At 48.8% G+C, this 19,783-nt stretch overlaps 1 protein-coding gene across 5 annotated transcripts in view; it reads left to right on the top strand.

The window, feature by feature from the left end:
- Positions 1–18,824, top strand: part of SPSB1 (splA/ryanodine receptor domain and SOCS box containing 1) — a 71,536-nt gene extending 52,712 nt beyond the window's left edge. For 3 of the 5 annotated variants that reach the window (XM_044996374.1, XM_044996376.1, XM_044996375.1), the window contains exons 2-3: positions 9,235–10,056; positions 16,582–18,824. In XM_044996374.1, coding sequence (XP_044852309.1) covers positions 9,363–10,056; positions 16,582–16,709 — 822 coding nt within the window. In that variant the 5' untranslated portion in view covers positions 9,235–9,362 and the 3' untranslated portion in view covers positions 16,710–18,824. Of the gene's footprint in view, positions 1–6,901; positions 7,037–8,791; positions 8,893–9,234; positions 10,057–16,581 lie in introns of those variants that run through there. The other 2 variants (XM_044996378.1, XM_044996377.1) reach the window with 2 other exon arrangements.
- Positions 18,825–19,783: the final 959 nt, after the last annotated feature.

The following is a 19,783-nucleotide window of genomic DNA, read 5'->3' on the forward strand; positions in this document are numbered from 1 at the left end:
GAGGGGCGGCAACCAGTGCCTAAAACTGGTGCCGGGCAGTGATGATTGTGCCTACCCATCTCTGCTGGGGCTGACTTGCAACACTTCAAAACTAGCGTAAACTGTGTTACTAATGCAGTGGTCTCTGTGTGCTACTGAGCAACTGCCAAGGCAGCCTGTTCTGGGGCTGGGTAGCGTTTGCTGCACACCGACTAGCTTCCAGGGCAGCAGGCGAAGGCTCCTTCTGGCAGGTAGGTGAGCTTGCTGTTTCAAAGTGTTGATTAATTGTTAGTGGCAGGAGCTGGGACTTCGGAGATGTTTGAGTGCAGGGGGTGTCCGTGCATCGGGGGAGTAGCAGGGCTGTGTCTCCTGACATCACCCTCTGATCCCTTTTGTGGACTGAGAATAAAAACACAGTGCTGGTAACTTTCTGCTGAGATCAAAGCTTAACTGTTGTGCAGATTTCAGTTGCACTAGTTTCACAGGGGAACTTGAGCGGTGTGCTTTCCCTTCTGGTTAAAACGTTGCTACAGTCGGCTGTGCTTTCAGTCCAATGTAAGAGGGTTTGTGCTCCTGGACGGTGCTGACTGCTGGGAGAAGGAAGGATTATTGTCACTTTGGATTGAAGTAGCACTTTGGCATGTCTACATGGGAATCAAACACATGTGTGTTTGCAGTGTAGATCCACCTCTAGAGGCCCTAGTTGAGATCAGGGTTCCATTGTGCTAGGTGCTGTACAGACACCGTGAGGCCTTGGCCAAAACAAAGGAGTGATTGGGGGAATTGCGGGGTGGGGGTGTCAGTTGCCCAAGGAACAGATTGGGGGCAGAGCTGGGACTAGAACCAGGACTCCACATGCCAGTCCAGTGCCCTGCCCACTGGCCATGATGAGTTCCTGGTCTCTAACAAGTAGGAAGAGGGACAGTATTGACTTAGTCCCTAAAACAAACCAAAAGGACTTGCAAAATCCGATTCCCTTTTTTTAAAAGACATAAGCTGGAGTTCAAGAATGGTAGAATGACGACAAGGCTCATGCCAGGCAGTTAAATCATTCTCCTTTTAAAAGCTTGGTTAAGTGACTGTGCTCAGCATCTCCTCTCCCCCTGCCCCTCTGAATGGTGTCTCCAGATCTTAAATTCTTTGGGGTGGGACCAGGACTTTCTCCTCGTGCTCTGGGTGCTTTTATAGATGCCTGACCTCTTTTCCCCCCCCCCCCATAGAAACTCTGTGTAAATACTGTGGGAAGGGAGCGAGCCAGAGTAAACTCTCCCTCAAACCAACAGCCATAGAGCAAAACTTGCACAGGAAGCCAGGGAATGGAGAAAAGCGTGTTGGGGCCTCTGTGCCTGGTGACCTGTGAGGTGGTGTCCGTTGCTTTGCAGCTCAGCGTGGCCAGAGCAGCTGTGCGTGGCTTTGAACTTCAGTTGTCCAAAACCTTTCGTAGCTGGCTAGAGGTGCTTTCGGTTTTTCCCTTTCTGCAGTGCTTGGTTCGTTTTCAGTTCCAGTCTCCTTCGTCTGAGCTGACACCAGCACATTTCTGCTCCATGCAATGAGTGCATCGGAGCGGGCCAAACTGGAGACCCTTTCCTGTCCTAATATCCCCTCCTGCTGCTTCCATGTTTGGCAACATTGCTTGTCCCAGAGCAAGTGGAGAGGTTCTGCTTTTTTTTCCTTAATGCATCTTTTAATATTTGCTTTAACCCTCTCGAGTGCAGAGAGCTCCGGGCAGGACTTATTGCAAACTTGATAATCACAGTTCAGGGTGGGGTTGGGGTAATGGCACCAGCAGCGTCTCTGTGCCCCTTTGTAAAGCTCCCAACACCAAGTCCCTGCTTTGTGCAGAGCCCACCTGCGCTGATGTCCTGCAGACTTGCACTGCCTCCCACTTAGCTTCTGGATGGGGTTTGTCCTAGGATTTGACCTTTACATCTCCATGTGGTTTGGAACGTGACTACCTGAAATGACCTGTGTGTGTGACAGCACTGCAGTTTCATCTGGCTTTAGACAGAGCAGGGAGAGCTGGTGGGAGGCCCTCTTGGGTGAGTGCCCCTCTTCCTGAGAACGTCTCCTCCTGGCTGTTCAGACGGCCCAGATTTAATTTTTATGGCACATGGCAAAGCTCAAGACAGGAGAGTGCAGTGGGTTGAAGGATGGAGTGGGTGGGGCGGGTCTATGAATCTGTGGGGTTCCTCATAGCCTGTGTGGAGTTTAGTAGTTAGACTTTTTTTTTTTTCTCAGCCCTTGTATAAATTATTGTGAAACTTCCGGACCCACTGGGGGAGCACTTTAAACAAATGAAAAGAAACTAAAAGCAATGGAGCGGAGTCTTGAGTCTTGCCTGGACTACAGAACGTTGCCGTGTTGGGACAAGATGATGAACAGTCGAGTTGGCTGACGCAGGGCTGACCGCTAGCGAAGCGTCGGGGTTAGATCGTGGTGAGCGTTGTCCGCTAACTCAGTGAAAGCAACCGACCAAAACTCGAACGCTCTGTAGTGTGGATGGGTCTAGATGGCCAAAGCAGGGCTGGGGTTTGGATGTGATGATGCGGGGCGGAGGGTGTATGAACAGGGAGGCGAAGCGTGGCTTCTCAACATCTTGCATGCAGTATTTTGGTGACGAATCGTTGCATTAGCTAATGCTTCAATGGGGAGGGCGAGGCTTGCCGGTCCTTTGCAAGAAGTGCAGTTTAAGTTGGGGCCTTAGAGGGTGGTCGCATAATGGGGCTGGGTTAGGGAGGTGTTCCAGCCCTGGGAAGTGGAGATGGCGCAGGACGACATGCAAATGGAAGGCTGCATCCCTTGAGAGAGGGCAAAGGAGGTTGTCGGAGGAGCAACGTTTGCATGACCTCGACTCTTAGTACAACACAAGTTATTTGGGTGGAGAGGTGAGAAGATGGTCTGGATGTGTTCAGTGGTTGAGCCTGGCGGTTGGGGCAGCATTTCTGCCTAGGGGTAGACAAGGTGCCAGGAAGACAGAGAAGGCTTTCTAGGTGGGATACCCTGTTCTCCATCTCCGCTTACATTTGCACCTTTGCTGCAACCGGTCTTGAGCAGCCTCAAAACAATGTCCTTGCTCCTCTCTGGTGTGAAAGCCCTTGATGGAGAAACGTCTCATGATGGCCTTTGTGCCCACTCGCCAACATCATTTGTTTTGGAGCCTGACGTGTGTGTGTGTGTGTGTGTGTGTGTCAGTCATGGGATGTTGCCGGCTGGTTCCTAACAGTTAAACTAAAGGAAGAGCTAATGCTCTGAAAATAGCAGTGGATGTCGTTGCTGTGAGACTCCAAAACTCTTAAATCTGTCAAGTTACGAATAAAACCAGAATAGCACAGGAGCAAAATGGGGCTTTAAAACTGTGGGGCCAAACGGGGTTGGTGGCGGTAGAACAATGCAGAAATCCAGCAAGCACAGGCTGCACGAGCAATGGAGATCTTCCAGTGTGTAGATTCTACGGTGATAGGCACCTTTTGTAGACCCCTGAAAATCTTTTGTGGTGAAAGGTTTGTAGCTTTAAGTGCTTGGGGTCTTCTGACCCTTTTTCTCTAGGGTTGCCTGCATCTGGTGCTGAGCTGTCTGTAGGGAGACTTAATGCATAGCTCTGCACTCCCAGATAGGTAAGCCGCCACTCTAATAGTACAGGAGTCCAGTCCTTGGGACACACAGCCGTTTGCACAGCAGAACTGTATTCTGGTCTGCTTTGTGCTTGCTGAGCACCACAGTGGCTGCTATACTTTAGTTTGCAAAGGCAGGCGCTTTTCTTTTAAAATCCTGTTGGGATGTAAGGAATGAACCCTGCCTTTGGGTAATCTGATTCCATGCCAAAGCTGGCTCTCCTCAACTAGTGTTACTGCTTGCACGGTGTTTGTCAACCCCTCTAACAGAGCTGACAGATTCTGCCTTAGCCTGTCAGACTGTAAAGGGGCAATATTCTACATGAATCTTGGAGTCATAAGTTAAGTAGCATCTCCTTGTGTATCCAGTCTGACCCTCTAGAAGCCCCTTACTTGTGTTCAGTTCTCACTGCTCCTTTCTGTTCCTTCCCAACCCAACCTTTTCTCTCTCTCTCTCTCTCTCTCTCTCTCTCTCTCTCTCTCTCTCTCTCTCTCTCATGTCCTGGCTGTACTGTCGAATCTAGTTCTTTGCTGCTTGGACCTGGCTAGCTCCCTAGTTCTTTGCCTCAGGAAAGAGAGGTAATGAAGGCATGCAGTGACTAGTGCTCATCCAAAGGTGGGTGAGGTTCTTTCAAGTTTCCAAGGGCATCAGCTTTCATTCCCAGCTGAAAGCTCCTTTCTCTCTTGCGACACCCCTACCCCATTTCTGGGGCAGCAGCTCTGTCGGGCACATGGTGCACAATGGAGTGTTGCAGTAGGTATATATTGTGCTGCATTACAATAATTCCTAAACTCGCAAGCCGCGGTGCTCTGATTTGGAGCTCTCATTCTGTCCTCAGAATCCTTGGCTCAATTCAGTGTCACGGGTACGTAAAACCCACCCTTTCTCTGAGCTCCACTCGGTTTCAAGCAGGGGCAAACCCTATCTACCCTTACGGATGAGCATGGGTGCAGTAATAGAGATTGCACTTGGGAATAGCCTCCATTCAGCAGGTTAAGTCGAAGACAAGGAGTGTATGAAAGGGTTCTGTAGGTAACAAGTACTGGAATCGAGTCTTGCTGGCACTTGCACAGATAAAGCAGGGAAATGGGGGATTGTTTGCTCATTAGCAGACTACAGAAGTACCCTCTACTCCAGGGGTAGGCAGCCTATGGCACGTGTGCGGAAGGCGGCACGCGAGCTGATTTTCAGTGGCACTCACGCTGCCTGGGTCCTGGCCACCGGTCCGAGGGGCTCTGCATTTTAATTTAATTTTAAATGAAACTTCTAAACATTTTGAAACGTTATTTACTTTACATACAACAATAGTTCCAGAAAAAGACCTTCTAAAAAGGTTAAAATGTAGGACTGGCACGCAAAACCTTAAATCAGAGTGAATAAATGAAGACTCGGCACACCACTTCTGAAAGGTTGCCGACCCCGGCTCTACTCACATGTATGTCTTGCTTCAAAATGGTCTGTACCAGATACTTACTCGGTTTGGCAGGCTGGATTATAGCTTCTTGTCTATTGCTGTCATGTGGACTATTGTGTTCAGGAAAATCTCTGCATCTCCTTTTCTGCCAGTGTTTTGATCCTTCATCGTAGAGTTGAAGGCCCCAAAGGATCACCAGATCATCTCGTCTGACATCCTATATATCACAGGCCACCAACACCACCCAAAACCGAACCGAAACCAGACTCTAGCATTCAGCCCATGTGAAACTAGATTACTATGTGTCTCGGGGAGAGAATAGGAGTGACCAAGGTGCACCAGTGCCGAAGGCACCTGCATTGGCAGAGAAGTGATTGAAGTATACTCAGATGTGCTAGGAAGGCAGATTAGAGACCTAAATATCTGCAGATTAATCAAGACTTAGTGTTGTCACCTATTGAAATGGAATGAGATTCCCCAGGGAGAATGAGGCATGTATTTTAAAGAGAAGCATTGAGCCAAAGAAAGGGGAACATCACTAAAGTTGTTCTGCAATTGGTTGATGACTTTTATGCTTAGCCAGTCAGCAAATGCTGGAGTGTGATTTAAGCCGTCCTTGAAAGTTCCCTAGCTTGTCTTCAGGTGCCCCTGTGGATAATACTGGATGATGTCTGACTTGTAGTAATTATCCTCCATTTCAAGACTAATGTTATCAGCCCTGGTGTACAGGACTGGAGTTTAAAGCACTTCTGCCCCGTAGGGCAGAGGTCTCTGAAGAGAGCCCAATATAGTACTTAAGATGTAGGAAAGGTCTTGTTGCTTCATTGACACTGTCTCTTAAACGGTGAAGCATACGGCCTGTGCAAAACCATAGAAGAAAATGGATTGAGCATCTAAAGGTGGAAACAAACCCTTCTAAGTGGCAGCTGCTTTTTCTTCCATAGTTGTCTAATTAAACTAGGGCAGCCTTGACTGGGAGGTTGGGAGTGGTTTGTTCCCTAAGAGCGCACCTCCAGGAATCTGGAGGAATCAGCTCACCAGTCAAAGGTAGAAGAGAATGTGTAAGATCTTCAGGGCCAGTGTACCGTGCCAGCTGTGGAGCTAATTTCTCAGAGATGGAACTTTGAGGGTTAGTCTCAGAAAGCTTGACAAACTGTGTGTGTGTGTGTGTGTGTGTGTGTGTGTGTGTGTGTGGTTTAGCACTCTATGCAAATAGCCACAGAACTGCAGCAACCCCCGGACCACAGGCACCTAAAATAGCAGAGTAGTCTCAGCAACTTCGTTAGCATAAAGCTTAGGGGAAGCTGATCAGTCTGTCCATGGTGATGCCGATGCACAGTACAGCCCTTCCTCCCCCCACAGCCTCTAACTGAAGTGCTGCCGCTTATGTCCGGTAACCTTATTTTTTTAATACAAGATCTGATTCATGCACTGTGATTTTTTTTTTTTTTTTCCATGCCAGATGAGGTCCTGGTCATGAGTAACTGTTGTGACTGTTAGCTGGCAGGAATTCTGGGTGATTGCCTCACTCCAGGAAACGTTAAAATAACACTTTTTTTCTTAGAAAGCTAGTTCCCTCCCCTCCTATATTTTTATTTTCCTAATAGCTGCCCCTGCTCTGGCGGCTCATAAACAGAGGGTTGCTTGTGTAGCCGAGTGAGAGCGGATTTGCTTGGGTGGACACAATGCCACAGAGCGGTGCATGGAGGTAGCTGGTCTCTAAGCAGATAGGCGCCTCTCAAAATGAGTCTGTCTGAAGCTTGGAAGGAAACTGTTAAGCTGTGCAAAGAATCCTGCTCCTCTCTCCGGACTCGGAGTCTGCTTCTGTCTCGCTGGGAAGAGCAGCTGCCCCAGTGAGGCAGAGAATTTGAGACGAAACGTACAAGGGGGGTGGGTTTTGTAACTGCTATCTGGATTCCAGTAACTCAATGGGAGCTCTGCTGCCAAGCGTTGCTGGAATGTGGGCCTCCTGAGGCTGGGCCGAGCCTGTTCGCCTGCTCCTTCAGCTCTGCAAAGTTGGACGCTTCCAAGGTACTTCGCGGTATTGAGGGGTCGGACTGGGGGGTCGGGGGTCAGATTCCTCTCCAGACCTGTCCCAGCGGAGGGTGTGCTCTCTAACTCTGCCCACTGTTCAGCAAATCGTCTGTAGCCATCGGGGGCTTTCCCTTGCTGCCCGGCCTCTCCCTTTTTTGATCACTGAAATAGCTTTATTGCTGTTGGGAAGTAGCCATGTTTAAAGCTTTTTCAGGAGCTGAGTTTCAGTGCTGAGCAGAGGAAGGAAAAGCCATCACCGAGCCAACCTTGCCTGTGTGTTTGCCTTGTGTAATCTTTTCTCCAGAGGGTGCTTAGAGCCCAGAGGATTCCCTCCCACCCAGAGAGCCCTGTCACCTAGGGCAGGCAGCCAAGGAAGGCTGGATCCCGCACCCTTGGCCAGCTACAGCTACTCCAGGGAAATCCATGCAAGTCACTTCCCCACCTCACATGAGCGAGGGCTTCCTCTGCTGTGCTCTCAGCCCTTGTTGAACCAGCGAGTGGGACGCAAAGTGCCAAACTCCTGCAGGGGTAGCATAGACGTCAGGCTCTGCCAGCCAGCCCTGTAATATCCCAGCAAGTGCTAGACCTCTTTGCAGATCCGGATCAAGTCTTCAGGTTCCCCCTGAGAGCACGGTGGTTAGGAAATAAAACCCAGAAGGGAGACCCACTGAAACAGAGCCTGCTCCTTTACTACTCCTATAGTAATATTTCAGCCACCTTTATTATTTAGTGGCAACTGCCTCTGTCTGGAGGTTGGTTCTGTCTTGTCTATTGCAAAATAAGACGGGGGTCAGGATAGGGGAGGCTTGTGCTGCTAAGAACAAGCTAAATACTGAACATGCAGTAATCCCTGGACCTTGCCTTAAGCTTCAGTAACCAAGTCTGAATAAGCAAGCTCAGTCTCCCACCAGAGCACTCTCACCTTTCAAGATGAAAGTAAGCTCCTTCTAGGCTCTAACTGCAACTTCAGTCCCTGTGAACTTGGACATACCTCTGGGAATCGCTTTGCTACAAGGGCTCAAATAGCTGCAGTAGTTGCCTGGGGCTGTTTAGGGATTTTTCTTTGCAGAATGTTAAATGCTTTGTGTGTTTTGGCTCCTTTCTGGGCAACTGTAGAGATTGCTTTGACTGTTGTCCAGTTGGAATGTAATTCCAGGGCCTTTATAAGTGTCTGGAAAGAGACACACAGGTGGATGGTCCTGGCAGTGGCTGAGGTGTCTCGTGCAGCTCGGGTTGGGGCTGATATGAAGCAAGGCTGTGGTCGCTGAAAGCCGTGTCTGCTACGACTCAATCGCTGATTCAGGGCCATCAAGGAATTTCTTAATCTCTGCCAGCACCTTGTATCGAGCTGCAACTCTTGTGCCCGTGTATGCAGCAAACAATAGAGTATTTAGCAGGAGTGATTGGGGATTCAATGCAGGGGAGACCTATGGGAAGGCAGCATATTAGAGAAGCCCTGGGTCTAAAAGCTTTAGCGTGGCCCAAGGACAACAGGCTGGTGCAGTCTGTGTGTAACCCAAGGGAAAACCAAAGCTTCAGTGTTCTCAGTGACGCCCACAAAAGGCCAAAGTCTGTGTTTCTCTCTGCATCGTACATCACAGTACGGAGACTTGTGTCCTCCTCGCAGCTCGTGGGAGGCTGGGTGTGCTTACATTTTTCCAGCTTCCTTATTAAACTTCGCCTACATGAGTTGCCTGGCAAACTCCCAGCCCTTACGGTGTGTCCACACTGCAGTTAGAGGCGAAATTGCATCGTGTGGAGACCGACCTGAGAGAGCTTTAATCCAGCTAGTGCAAGTCCCAATAGTGGCGAAGCTGCAGCAGCAAGGACTTCGGCATCGGCTAGCTGCCTGGGTAAGTACTCAGGGTCCCAGATGGGCTTAAGCCTCCATGCTGCGGTGGCTTCGCTGCTCTTGGTGCTCTCGCTTGCTAGATTAAAGCTAGCTCGGGTAGGTCAATGTATGCTGCAGTCACACCTAGTCCCGCAGTGTAGACAGAACTTTTCAAGGTTCCCTCTAGAACACGCTGCACGTTCCAGTGAGTGGTGGTCCTGTCTCTGTCTGTGCAGGGCATGTGAGCCCCCCCTAGGTGTGACCTTTGGTCTGTTTGCCCAGACAACTGGAGTGCTGGGAATCTTGTTTACAGGTGGTGTGCTAATGTTTAACTCTCCTCCTTGTTTTTCTTTCCCTCCATTAGGCAATACTGACCAGTGCACATCTTGATAAGGTCTCCGAGCAACCTCTTCTGCAGGGCTGAATGACAGCGGGAGGGTAATTGATGAGCTTGCCCTGGGAGTCTCTAAATACGTGAAATCAAAGCACAAGATGGGTCAGAAGGTCACTGGCGGGATAAAGACTGTGGATATGAGAGACCCTGCATACAGGCCACTCAAGCAGGAGCTCCAGGGGCTGGATTACTGCAAGCCCACGCGCCTGGACTTGCTATTGGATATGCCTCCGGTCTCCTACGAGGTCCAGCTGCTGCACTCGTGGAACAATGATGACCGCTCGCTGAATGTCTTTGTGAAAGAGGACGACAAACTAATATTTCACCGGCATCCGGTGGCTCAGAGCACAGATGCCATCCGAGGCAAAGTTGGATATACGAGGGGACTGCATGTGTGGCAGATCACGTGGGCCATGAGGCAGCGGGGCACGCATGCCGTGGTAGGGGTGGCTACGGCGGACGCGCCCTTGCATTCGGTAGGGTACACGACCCTGATAGGAAATAACCATGAATCCTGGGGCTGGGACCTTGGGCGGAACAGACTGTACCACGACGGCAAGAACCAGCCGAGTAAAACCTACCCTGCCTTCTTAGAACCGGATGAGACTTTCATTGTGCCGGACTCTTTTCTGGTGGTCCTGGACATGGATGACGGGACCCTGAGCTTCATCGTAGACGGGCAGTACATGGGCGTTGCTTTTCGGGGACTTAAAGGGAAAAAACTGTATCCAGTTGTAAGCGCGGTGTGGGGGCACTGCGAAATACGGATGCGCTACTTGAACGGGCTTGATCGTAAGTATAACCCTCTGCAGCTTGTTCTGAAAGTGCAGGTCTCTGCATGCCTTCCTAGCCCCGCTAAAGAGATTCAATCACATATCCGTACTCCCTTCCCAATAGCTAGTGAGCTATGTACCTGAAAACTGTGGCCCGTGCAAACCAAAATGACTGTTAGGACAGCAGGGTCTGTTAAGGCAGCAAAGGGTTTGGGGGAGGATGGGGTTTCAACTCCAGATTAGTCTCTGCTGATGGGCTGTGTTTGGAAAGAACAGTATTGTTTCTAACTGGATCTGGTGTAGCTACCAGTCAGCCAGATTATGTTCCTATAGCAGGGTAACCCCAACGGGTCTGGCTACACATCAGCACACGGTGCCTCAAATTAGGAAAGCAGTTTGAAAGTAACTAAGTGACTGTATAGGGCGGAAAGTGTGGATTTTGGGCAGCTATGCAGAAAGGAAACCTACTGCTGGGACTCCAGCCATGTGCATTAAGTCTATCTGGAAAGCTGGTCCTCCTCCTCCTCCCACTTACTGCTGGAGACTCCAGTGCCTTACTATGGATTTAGGCCAATGGAGGAGGCAGAATCCTGTAGCTTCTCTGTAGCACCCTTTACCTGAAAGGTGACGACCTCCACGTACTCTTCATACAGGAGAACAAGTTTTAAACTTGCTCTGCAGGCAGGTGTGTAGGGAGCTGTGCAGTCAGTAGCCTGGAACCCCACCTCTTTCAGCAACTAGCTTTCTGTCCTTTTCCCTTCAAGGCTAAGGAACGCTGTTAAACAGAGTGGGGTTGGGTATTGTGGCCAGGAAAACCTTCGTAGTTCTGTGTAAACTCAGGATGGCAGTTGGTCACCAAGCTTAGTACAAGCTTCCCAAGTTCAAATTGGTCCTGAAAAAAAAGCCTATCTGTCTCTTTGGGACGGAGGTTCCCAGTTGCACCAGAATGTGACTTAGTCTGTTCGGAGAAATGGCTTAATCTGGATTTGCTACTACTGAAATTTGTCAGGTTTAATATGGGAAGGGATAGCATGTTCACCCCAAGCCCCAGAGTAGCGTCTGTCTTGTATTGTTGCAGGGGATTATAGAATACTTTCTTCCTGTATTTGGGAGTAAATATACTTACACTTCATCGAAGCCACGCATAGGTCACCCAGTGCAATGATGGAGCCCGTTCAGAATCGAGTGTACTATTAATGACAATTAATGAATTATTTAAGCAGGATAGTTCACTTCTGTAGAACGAAGTGTAAGTACCTAATACTGCAGACTTGACTCTCCTTGCTACTGTAGCTATTAAATTAAGGCAATGGGTGGTGTTTGTATTGTAGTCCCCCTGGGAGCCCCGGTCATGGAGCAGTATTCTGTTGTGCTAGGAGCTGTACAAACAGACCAAAAGGGACAATGTTTTTGAACAGTGAGTTTGTTTGTTTTTTCCTCCACTCTGCATTAAAACTCCTCCTAGTTTTTGCCACGCAGGTTGGACTGCAGAGACTGAATCTCCCAGCTTTGCTGTTTCTGCTGCTCTATTATCTAGCCAAACCTGGCAACCAATCGACATGCAGTAGGGTATTCCTGGCCTGAGACAGAGCTAGTGCTGAGTCACAGGCATTGGAGTCAAACGTTTGGCGCGTGTGAGAGAGATAAGTCTCACTTCTCCTAATTTGCCCTGCTGTAAACACCTACCATTCAGTCTCTTGATTTTCAAATGTAGTGTAGCGGGACTCTGAGCAAATCTGGCTAATGGTGCAGCTGGGTATGTAGCAAGCTCTGAGCTTTTTACATGACTACAGGGACAGCTGCAAATTAAACCTATCCAAACTCATGTATTTCTACTCTACACTTTCAGTGCACCGTAACCGAGATCTCCCTAATGACAGCCCCCTTCCCCCTCCCCCCCCCATACCTCTCACAGCAAAACATTGTCTTATCTGTGACCCATGTCAAGCAAATGCTTGGCTCAAAGGAAGAGCTTTGCCCTGCACATCAGTGAGGAGAATTCCACAGCCCAGGACCCTTCCTCAAAAACTCTTACTCCTCACTTCCAGGTGCCATTGGTTGGAGAGACCTTTCCAGCTAAGCCTGATGGCCGTAGCAGCCCTTTGGGGATGGTTAGTCTCACAGGTACCTAGGTCCCAAACCGTGTGGAAGTAGGTAAAGCAAAACAGGCATTTCAAATTACATCCAGGAGCAGACGGACAGGGCTTGGAGCACTAATATTTTGTATCTCTCTCCTTCTAAACAGTGATGGGACTAGAGTGGTCTAATTTTGAGGTGGCCTCTATCGAGCTTTGTGACACAGGAACACAGATTCTTGTCTGCACTGTGGTCTTGGCCAATCACCCGGTCAAGTCTGCTGTATCTGAAAGGAGCCAGCCAGAGGCAATGGCTGGGAATGCTTTGTATTTACTTTACAGGCTAATAAATGAGCAAGGGCCCTTCACTTGCACTAGCTCTGAGGGTCCAGGCACAGGGCAAGTGCATGTGTGAAGTAGGGAAAGGCAGTAGGTAAAGGTCAGATGTCTTATCTCCATGGATTAGGTGCCCCTAATTAGGGATGCTGGTACTGAAACTTGAAAACGCACAGTCAGTGCTTTCCATATAGGCTGCCTTCTGCAGCTACACACTACCACCTAAAAACCAGATGGTCCCTCAGCAGCCACTTCCTCCCAGCCTCCTTGTCTCTAAACAGTCTAGCTGGGAGCATGTCTGGAAGGGTGCCCAACCCTGGAGGGCATGGGATCAAGCATTTGGATAGAGCATTCTTGGCAGTGGTGCCCTGCCACTCAGACAGAAGGGAGCCCAGCTGTGGCACAGCTGCTATCTAGTATGGCCAAGGGGAGGCAGTCGCTCAGGTAGCTGGGTTCCAAACCGTTCAGCACCATAGGGGTGAAGCCAGTAGGTGGCCAATATAGATTGGAGTTCTCAGCACAGAACTCCGCATAGCAAGCGAACAGTCGCGTTCTGTGTCTGCTTCGGTCGGAGTGGGTTCCAAGGTGTAACATACCCAATATGGGGCTACTGGAGCCCAGCCTTGACTGTGGGTAGCAGTAACAGAGTCAGAAATGGTCAGACATCAGCTACCAGGCACGGATAGAACAGCTCCCGGGTGTAGTTGTACTGGAGTACTTAGTATTGATCCTGGATCTAATGACACCGTGCTCATGAACCTGCTCCACGAGCAGTGGCTGCGTTCTCTGGGTCAGCGGTTCAGGTGCAAGCATGGTTTGTTCTTCTGGGTGTTTCTTTCACCCGCCAACAGAAGCTCACTCCTAGCTCCTGTGGAGCTGGGTGGTCTTTATGGGACTGTTTTGGGGTTCTCCACGCAAACAACTAACATAGTTAGTGCGATTTAGCTGGATTAGTTTGCATCCAAAGCTGCTTTGAAGGCCACGGCGTTGGCATGTTTCTATTGCAGTGATGCCACGGGACCCAAGGAGGAGGGTCAGGGCCCTATTGTGCTGAATGCTGTATCAACAAAGACGCACTCCTTGCCCTGAAGAGCTTACAGGCGAAGGGACAAATGAAGTTTATTGGGGTGGGGCCTGGAGCGGGAAGTAGAGAATCAAATGCATAGTATGCACCCTTGCCTTTTAAAATGACTTCTAAAGAGTCATGTCCCCATATGCCTCACACGTAGCCATTAATTAGCTGATTTACCAGCACTGTAGCTGAGCTGCATCTCCAGAGAAGGATTGAGGCCTTCAGGGTTGGTGCAGGGAAGCCCTAGTATGGACAGAGGGGTAGATCCTAGCAGAGACCAATCGGTGGACAAGGCTGGCATCGCTGGCTAGGTGGAGAGGCTGGGGGGGAGGGCAGAGATGTTTAGAACCTTGAAAGGAAGGGTTGGAATCTTGAACTTGATCTGATGTGCAGGGCACTGAATTTTGAAATCAAGACTGGATGTCTTTCTAAAAACTATGCCCTAGGAATTATTTCAGGGAAGTGCTCTGGCCTGTGTTACACGTGAGGTCAGACTAGATGTTCCCAGTGGTCCCGTCTGGCCTTGGAATGTATGGAGAGATTCTGCCCAAGCTGCTAGGAAAACTCTGCCACAGTTTTGTCAATGAGCATTGGGAGGCTAAAAGGTGGACGCAATGGGTACAGTAATCTGAAAAATGGGGTGGGGAAGACCGGAATGAGAGTGTCGTTGCTCTGGACAGAAGGGAAGGATGAATCTTAAAACTCTTATGGAGTGGGAAGTGGTGGAGGAGAGATGCAAGAGGGATTTTTTTTTCCTGGAAGTGAGCACGAATGCAGTGACACTTATGGTCAGAAAATGGACTAAAAATTTTGCCTCCCATCTGTTGGCAGTGGCAGCAGGATGAACAGGGTCGATAGCTTAATTTGGCTTGTTCCAGAGGAAGCGAGCGCTGTTGGCATGAATCTGTAGTCAGCTCCTGAAAAACTAACGCTTGTTGGCCAAGATTTTCAAAGTCCCCATTTTGGGGTTTCCGGCTGGAGCCTGGATTTTTAGATGCTGTTCAGCATTTTTTTTTTTTAAATCAGACCCTCAAAGTGTCTAGTGAGACAGCCCAAAGCAGAGGCATGCCTTGTCGCTTTTGAAAAACCTTCACCCTTATTTAGTGCTATCCAGATGAGCTTGGAAAACATCATCAAGAAAAACTCTTTGAAAGTTCAGATTCTTTTCCTTATGTGCAGCTGTAACTTTGGTTCCTGCTGTCTGCCCCATCAGATCACAAGAAACCAGTCTTTCCTGTGGAAACCAGTGAAATATTCCTAGGAAATATTCATTTGTATTTTAATCTGTTGTGGCAGCTCGCTTAAGTTAAATTGCATCTCCTACTTTTTTGGGGCTATGAAATTGCTTAGGTAGCAGAATTGTAACCTGGGAAGTAGGGAGATGGCAATTTGGATCATCTGTCTCTAAAATATCAATTCTTAATCTCGACCTCCTGGATTTCCTGGGCTCACTGTGCTGAAAACTTGGCCTTCGTAGATCATCCTCTTCCTAAGAACTAGAGAGAGCAGCTCCCTGCTGCATTGATGTGTATGGAGCCATAGGTCCATATGCAATCGTTTGATATTGGAAAAAAAATTCCCCAACTCTTCATTGCTGGGGTACTGCCGTAGTCTGTCAAACCTAACCTGAAAATGTAACTGTGGAGCTAAAATGAAGCTGGGCTTTTGACTACTAGCTTTTCCTCATTGGGTGGGTCTTAATCCTGGTTAGTGAAGCCAGCCGCTCTTGCACTTTCTCCTTTCTGTATTATTAAAGCCATTTTGCAAGAATCGTAGTTGCAGATCTTCCAGTAGAGCATGTTCTGTCCCCAGTGCTGGGAGCACTCTGGGGGGTATGACGTGGGCTTGCCCCCTTAAATATAGGTGTTGAAACCTAGTTTGCTGGGGACAGTCTGTAGGTGGCTTGGTTCTCATCTGCCCCTCAGACACTGAAGTCCTGACCTAGGCAAGCAAGCTCAACTCAGTCTTTGGGGGTGACTTCATGTTAGGCTTTGGATTTTTCTCAAGGGGCTACCATTAGCGTCTGATGGAGACTTTCATTGGAAAATCTCCCTGGAGGGGAAACAGGCTAGAGATCTGCTGCAGTGACGGTTTTTGGGGGTGGGTGGGGAGGTGGGCAGGGTTGCCTGCAGAAGAGAAATTACTACTCACATCAGCGATGCGTGGCCAGTGCAAGCACTGGCTTTAGCAGCCAGAACACCTGCACCCTTAATCACATGGCGCTTGCATTTCAGGAGGTGTTAACAGAATAGGAACTCTTGCGCTGCACCATAGGGGATGCCGTGCTGGCACAAGGAACTTGCCCAGTCCACCAAGGATGCATAGAAAGACACCCCAGTAGAACTGGCAGTGTGAGCTCTAAATAAAGCTCTTTCACTGTTAAGGGCTATGAAACCTGCTGCATGGATACCGAACTAATAGATGCAAGTGTATAGTCCCATCTGGTGCTGCTGGATCAGGATTCAGGTTGCAGGTGAAATCTCTCCTGAGGCGAGCAAATCTAGTGATTTGTGAAACTTGATGGAGCTGGCCTGTCTGTATTTTGGGGGTGGGGAGGTCAGAAGTAAGCATGTGAAGGCATCTGGGGTGCCTAGAAATGTGAAGAACCAGTACATTGCTTTGGGGTACCTAGAAATGGTAAAACCATACTGCAAGATGCAGTCCTGTGTTTAAACAGCTTTCACAAAGGTTCCCACACTGTGATGTCTAAAAATATGGGCTCTCCCACCTTAACTGAATGCTGCTACACCTCCCTAATTACTTGTAGGGGGATTCCAGGATCTCCTTTCCTACTCTACCGTTGGTATTTCTAGGGCATGTATTACCTTCAGTGCTTGCTGCGGATAGTTTACAGCTTTCGTGGCCCATTGGGACCCCCTGCATAGTAACCTAGAACTGCTGCTTTACTTGCTGAGGGTGCTGGGTGGTCAAGGGCTCCTGAACAGGCCCGGGCCTCAGTTTCTCTTACGCTCCTCTTGAGTGTCTATTACCGTAACTAACGACGCAGCCACCGGGCTCTAACCTGTGTTCCGAGTTAACGTGGGGCTTTTTTGTCTTGCAGCCGAACCACTGCCTCTGATGGATCTGTGCCGGCGTTCTGTGCGGCTGGCTCTGGGCAAGGATCGACTGAGCGAGATCCAAGCGCTGCCACTGCCGGCCTCCCTCAAGAGCTACCTTCTCTACCAATGACCTACAGGTTGAAGGACGCTGTGAGAACTGAAACAGAGGCAAATGATTCGGCGCTGACCCATTGGACGTGGTCCTGCCAGCCTCCCCCCATCATCACTAGTGTTGGACATCCTCAGCCCAAGTACCTTCCTCCAATGCCAAAACCAAATATGCCCTTAAAATGGCCGTTTTCAAGTATCCTTGTTTCACAACTAAGATGACCTTTGCTGAGGAAGTTCACATCACATCCCCGCATGCTTCCAAAAAAACCCCCAAAACACAACCTTCCAGAATATCTCTGCACATCCCTTGCTGCTTTCCTCCCAGCTCCTGCCAAACAGCTGTAGAGCATCCTTTGAACACCTGCAGTTGAGGAGCAAATTCTGCCTCTTATGCCGGCTGAAGGAGGGTACATGAGGCTTGGAAGGGAAGCCTTGAGAATGGCAACACGTCGAATGGCAGGTGCTACATGTGGAATGGCACAAGATGGGGGGGAGGGGCCTTCTGACAAGCAAGGACATAAAAGACTTCAATGGGAAGTGAAGACACCAAAAAAACTCCACATGGACACTTTTTTTTTTTTTAACTTGGATAAGGTGGTTTATGTAGCTGATGTCAATGTTGCGATAGTCTCACCCTGTCTTAACTGTTACTTTATGTAGATTGACTCTTGTTTCTTTCACCCATCGCTCTCCATCCCTCACTCCATTTTCCCTGCATCTTGTCTGGCTTCCTTTTCACTGGCTGTGATGCTAGCAGCAGATAAGGCCTGCGGTGGATGGGGAAACCAATCCATTAAGCAGCCCCTCTGATGTCTGCATCTCCCCCCTCTTTCTTTGTGTTCACTTTAACCTGCAGCTTTTAGATCAGGTGCCCGTTGGTGGTGAGTTTCCCCCTGCCATGACTCCTTGGCATGCAATATCCTCCATGGAGAGCCAGCCACTCCAGATTGATTTGTCGATTTGCAGATCTTTTACAACTACAGACCTCTCCTTTCCCATGTCTGCGTCATACATATTCTAGTCCATGTTAGCGCCCCTGAAATGGATCTGCCGGGGAGTCTTCTGCTTTGAGAAGCTGCTTAGAGTATTTCAAATCAGAGCTTTTCAGTCTGCCATTGTCCATCAAGATAACCTCCTCCTTGCTCTCTGGCAGGAATGACCCTCTCTCTCATCCCTGCTAATGGCCAGAGGGACGACTCAGGAGGAAGGGTGTGAACAGTGTGTTCTGCCTTGCAGTATGTCAGCAGGCCAGACGTCTAGAGGGTGATGTGATGGAAAGTAGTTTGATGGGAGGCTCTTTCGATGCTGTGCATGCACAGCAAAGGGAACTAGCCTGAATCACAGTCAAGAAAAGAGGGAGAGAAGAACCATTGAGATTTTATTTAAAAGACGAGAGAAATCCTCGCACATCCCAAATAAAGATTCTCACCTCAGTAGCCAAAAAGAGAGGACCCTGTCCCCCACCGTCAACAGGAGCTGCTCCCTCCTGGCCTCTCCAAATAGCAGGCTATTAAGCTGCCTTCTCTGGGGTTATTTTGCACATTTCTTTTTTGTCTTGAAAAACTGTTTGTGTGGGGGGTTTTTTTTTTGCTTCTGTTTTGTACAGGTACAAATGAGTTTATTTGTTGAAAATGTTTAATATATATTTGTGGTGTTGTATAATCCTGTTTTAAACAGCTGCTGTATGGTACCTTTTTAAAAAAAAAAAAAATCTACTGGCATAGTATATTTTTTAAAGCACAGAATTGGTGCCAAGACTGGGTGGGGTTCAAAGTGCCCTTTTCTTTCTTTTTTTTTTAATGTAACCTGGATGATTATTTTTATGTAGGGATTTGTACAAGCTTCTGTTACAGGGTGGGGGACCATACCAAGTTGCACAAGATAATTCAGCATGTACAGAGCCTAGCTTGATGGCCTTCAACTCGACCAGCATCTTCCACCCCTCCTGGGAAGTGGCCACCTTCTGCCCTGTTGTTTGTGTGCTTTTAGCGCCCGCCCCCCCCCTTTGTCTCCACTGTCTCTCTGCTGTCTCCAGTGCATTGCTTTGTACAGTTTTAAACTCTTTGCTTTCTCTTTTCCAGCTGTAAATAATATTCAGTAATCCAATACAGAAATAAAGTTTATTAAATATATAGAGCAGGAGTCCTGTTTTATTTGTGCCTAGGGGGGCCCTGCCAAAATCAGAGGCCAATTGTGTTCAGGTCTGTACATATACAGACCAAGAGACATGCCCCAAAGAGTCTAGTCTGAATAGAACAAACAAAGATGAGAGCATGGATTATGCCCATTTTACAGATCCTATTCTGAGGCTACCCAAAAAGTCTGTGGCAGAGCTGGGAATTAAACCCAGATCTCTGGTGCTATAACCCCCATCCTTGTTCTTCAGACTGAAAAGCTTCTTCCCTCCTTCCCCGCCCCACCCCCTACGTGCAGAGCTGTCATTACTAGTTGTGCTTTTATGCAAGCTTATCTGGTATGGTCTTGTGGTGGTGCTTCCCTGCTGAAAGCAAGGTGCCTGGCTGTGTTGGAGGAGAGGTAGAGGTGACTGGGGAACAGGGTTGTGTAGATAGGAATCTGAAGTGGTATTGGTGAAAGGCCGGAGTATCCTATTGTAGCTAATGGAGGGGCCAGGCCCTATGCCCCCACTGCCACACTTTCCTTCCATCTGACCATTGGAGCCTCTCACCCTGTTCTCCAGACTCTGGGCTCCTTGCAATCCATTGCATGCTTCCTAGCAGAGGCACATAATGGACAACTGTAGCCTCAGATGGCTCAGGTTTTTTTTTTTAAAATAGATTGTAAGGCCAGAAGGGACCATTAAAACACCTCGTCTGACTTCCTGCATATCATGAGCCAGAGAAGTTTTACCCTGTTGTCCCTGCACTGAAACCAACAATGTGTTGGGCTAGAGCAGATCTTCCAGAAAGGCATCTGGTCTTTGAATTGAAGACTCCCAAGAGTCAGAATCTACCATTTCCTTTGGTAGCTTGTGGTTATCGTGGTAGTGTTGCACTGTTTCCACCTGTAACAGCAGGTACCATTTGAGTTCAGGTCTCTCCCCCATTGTTTGTCACTTGGGATCAAGCCTGCAGC

The sequence above is a fragment of the Mauremys mutica genome, chromosome 21 (assembly GCF_020497125.1).
Source record: "Mauremys mutica isolate MM-2020 ecotype Southern chromosome 21, ASM2049712v1, whole genome shotgun sequence".
Classification (NCBI taxonomy): domain Eukaryota; kingdom Metazoa; phylum Chordata; order Testudines; family Geoemydidae; genus Mauremys; species Mauremys mutica.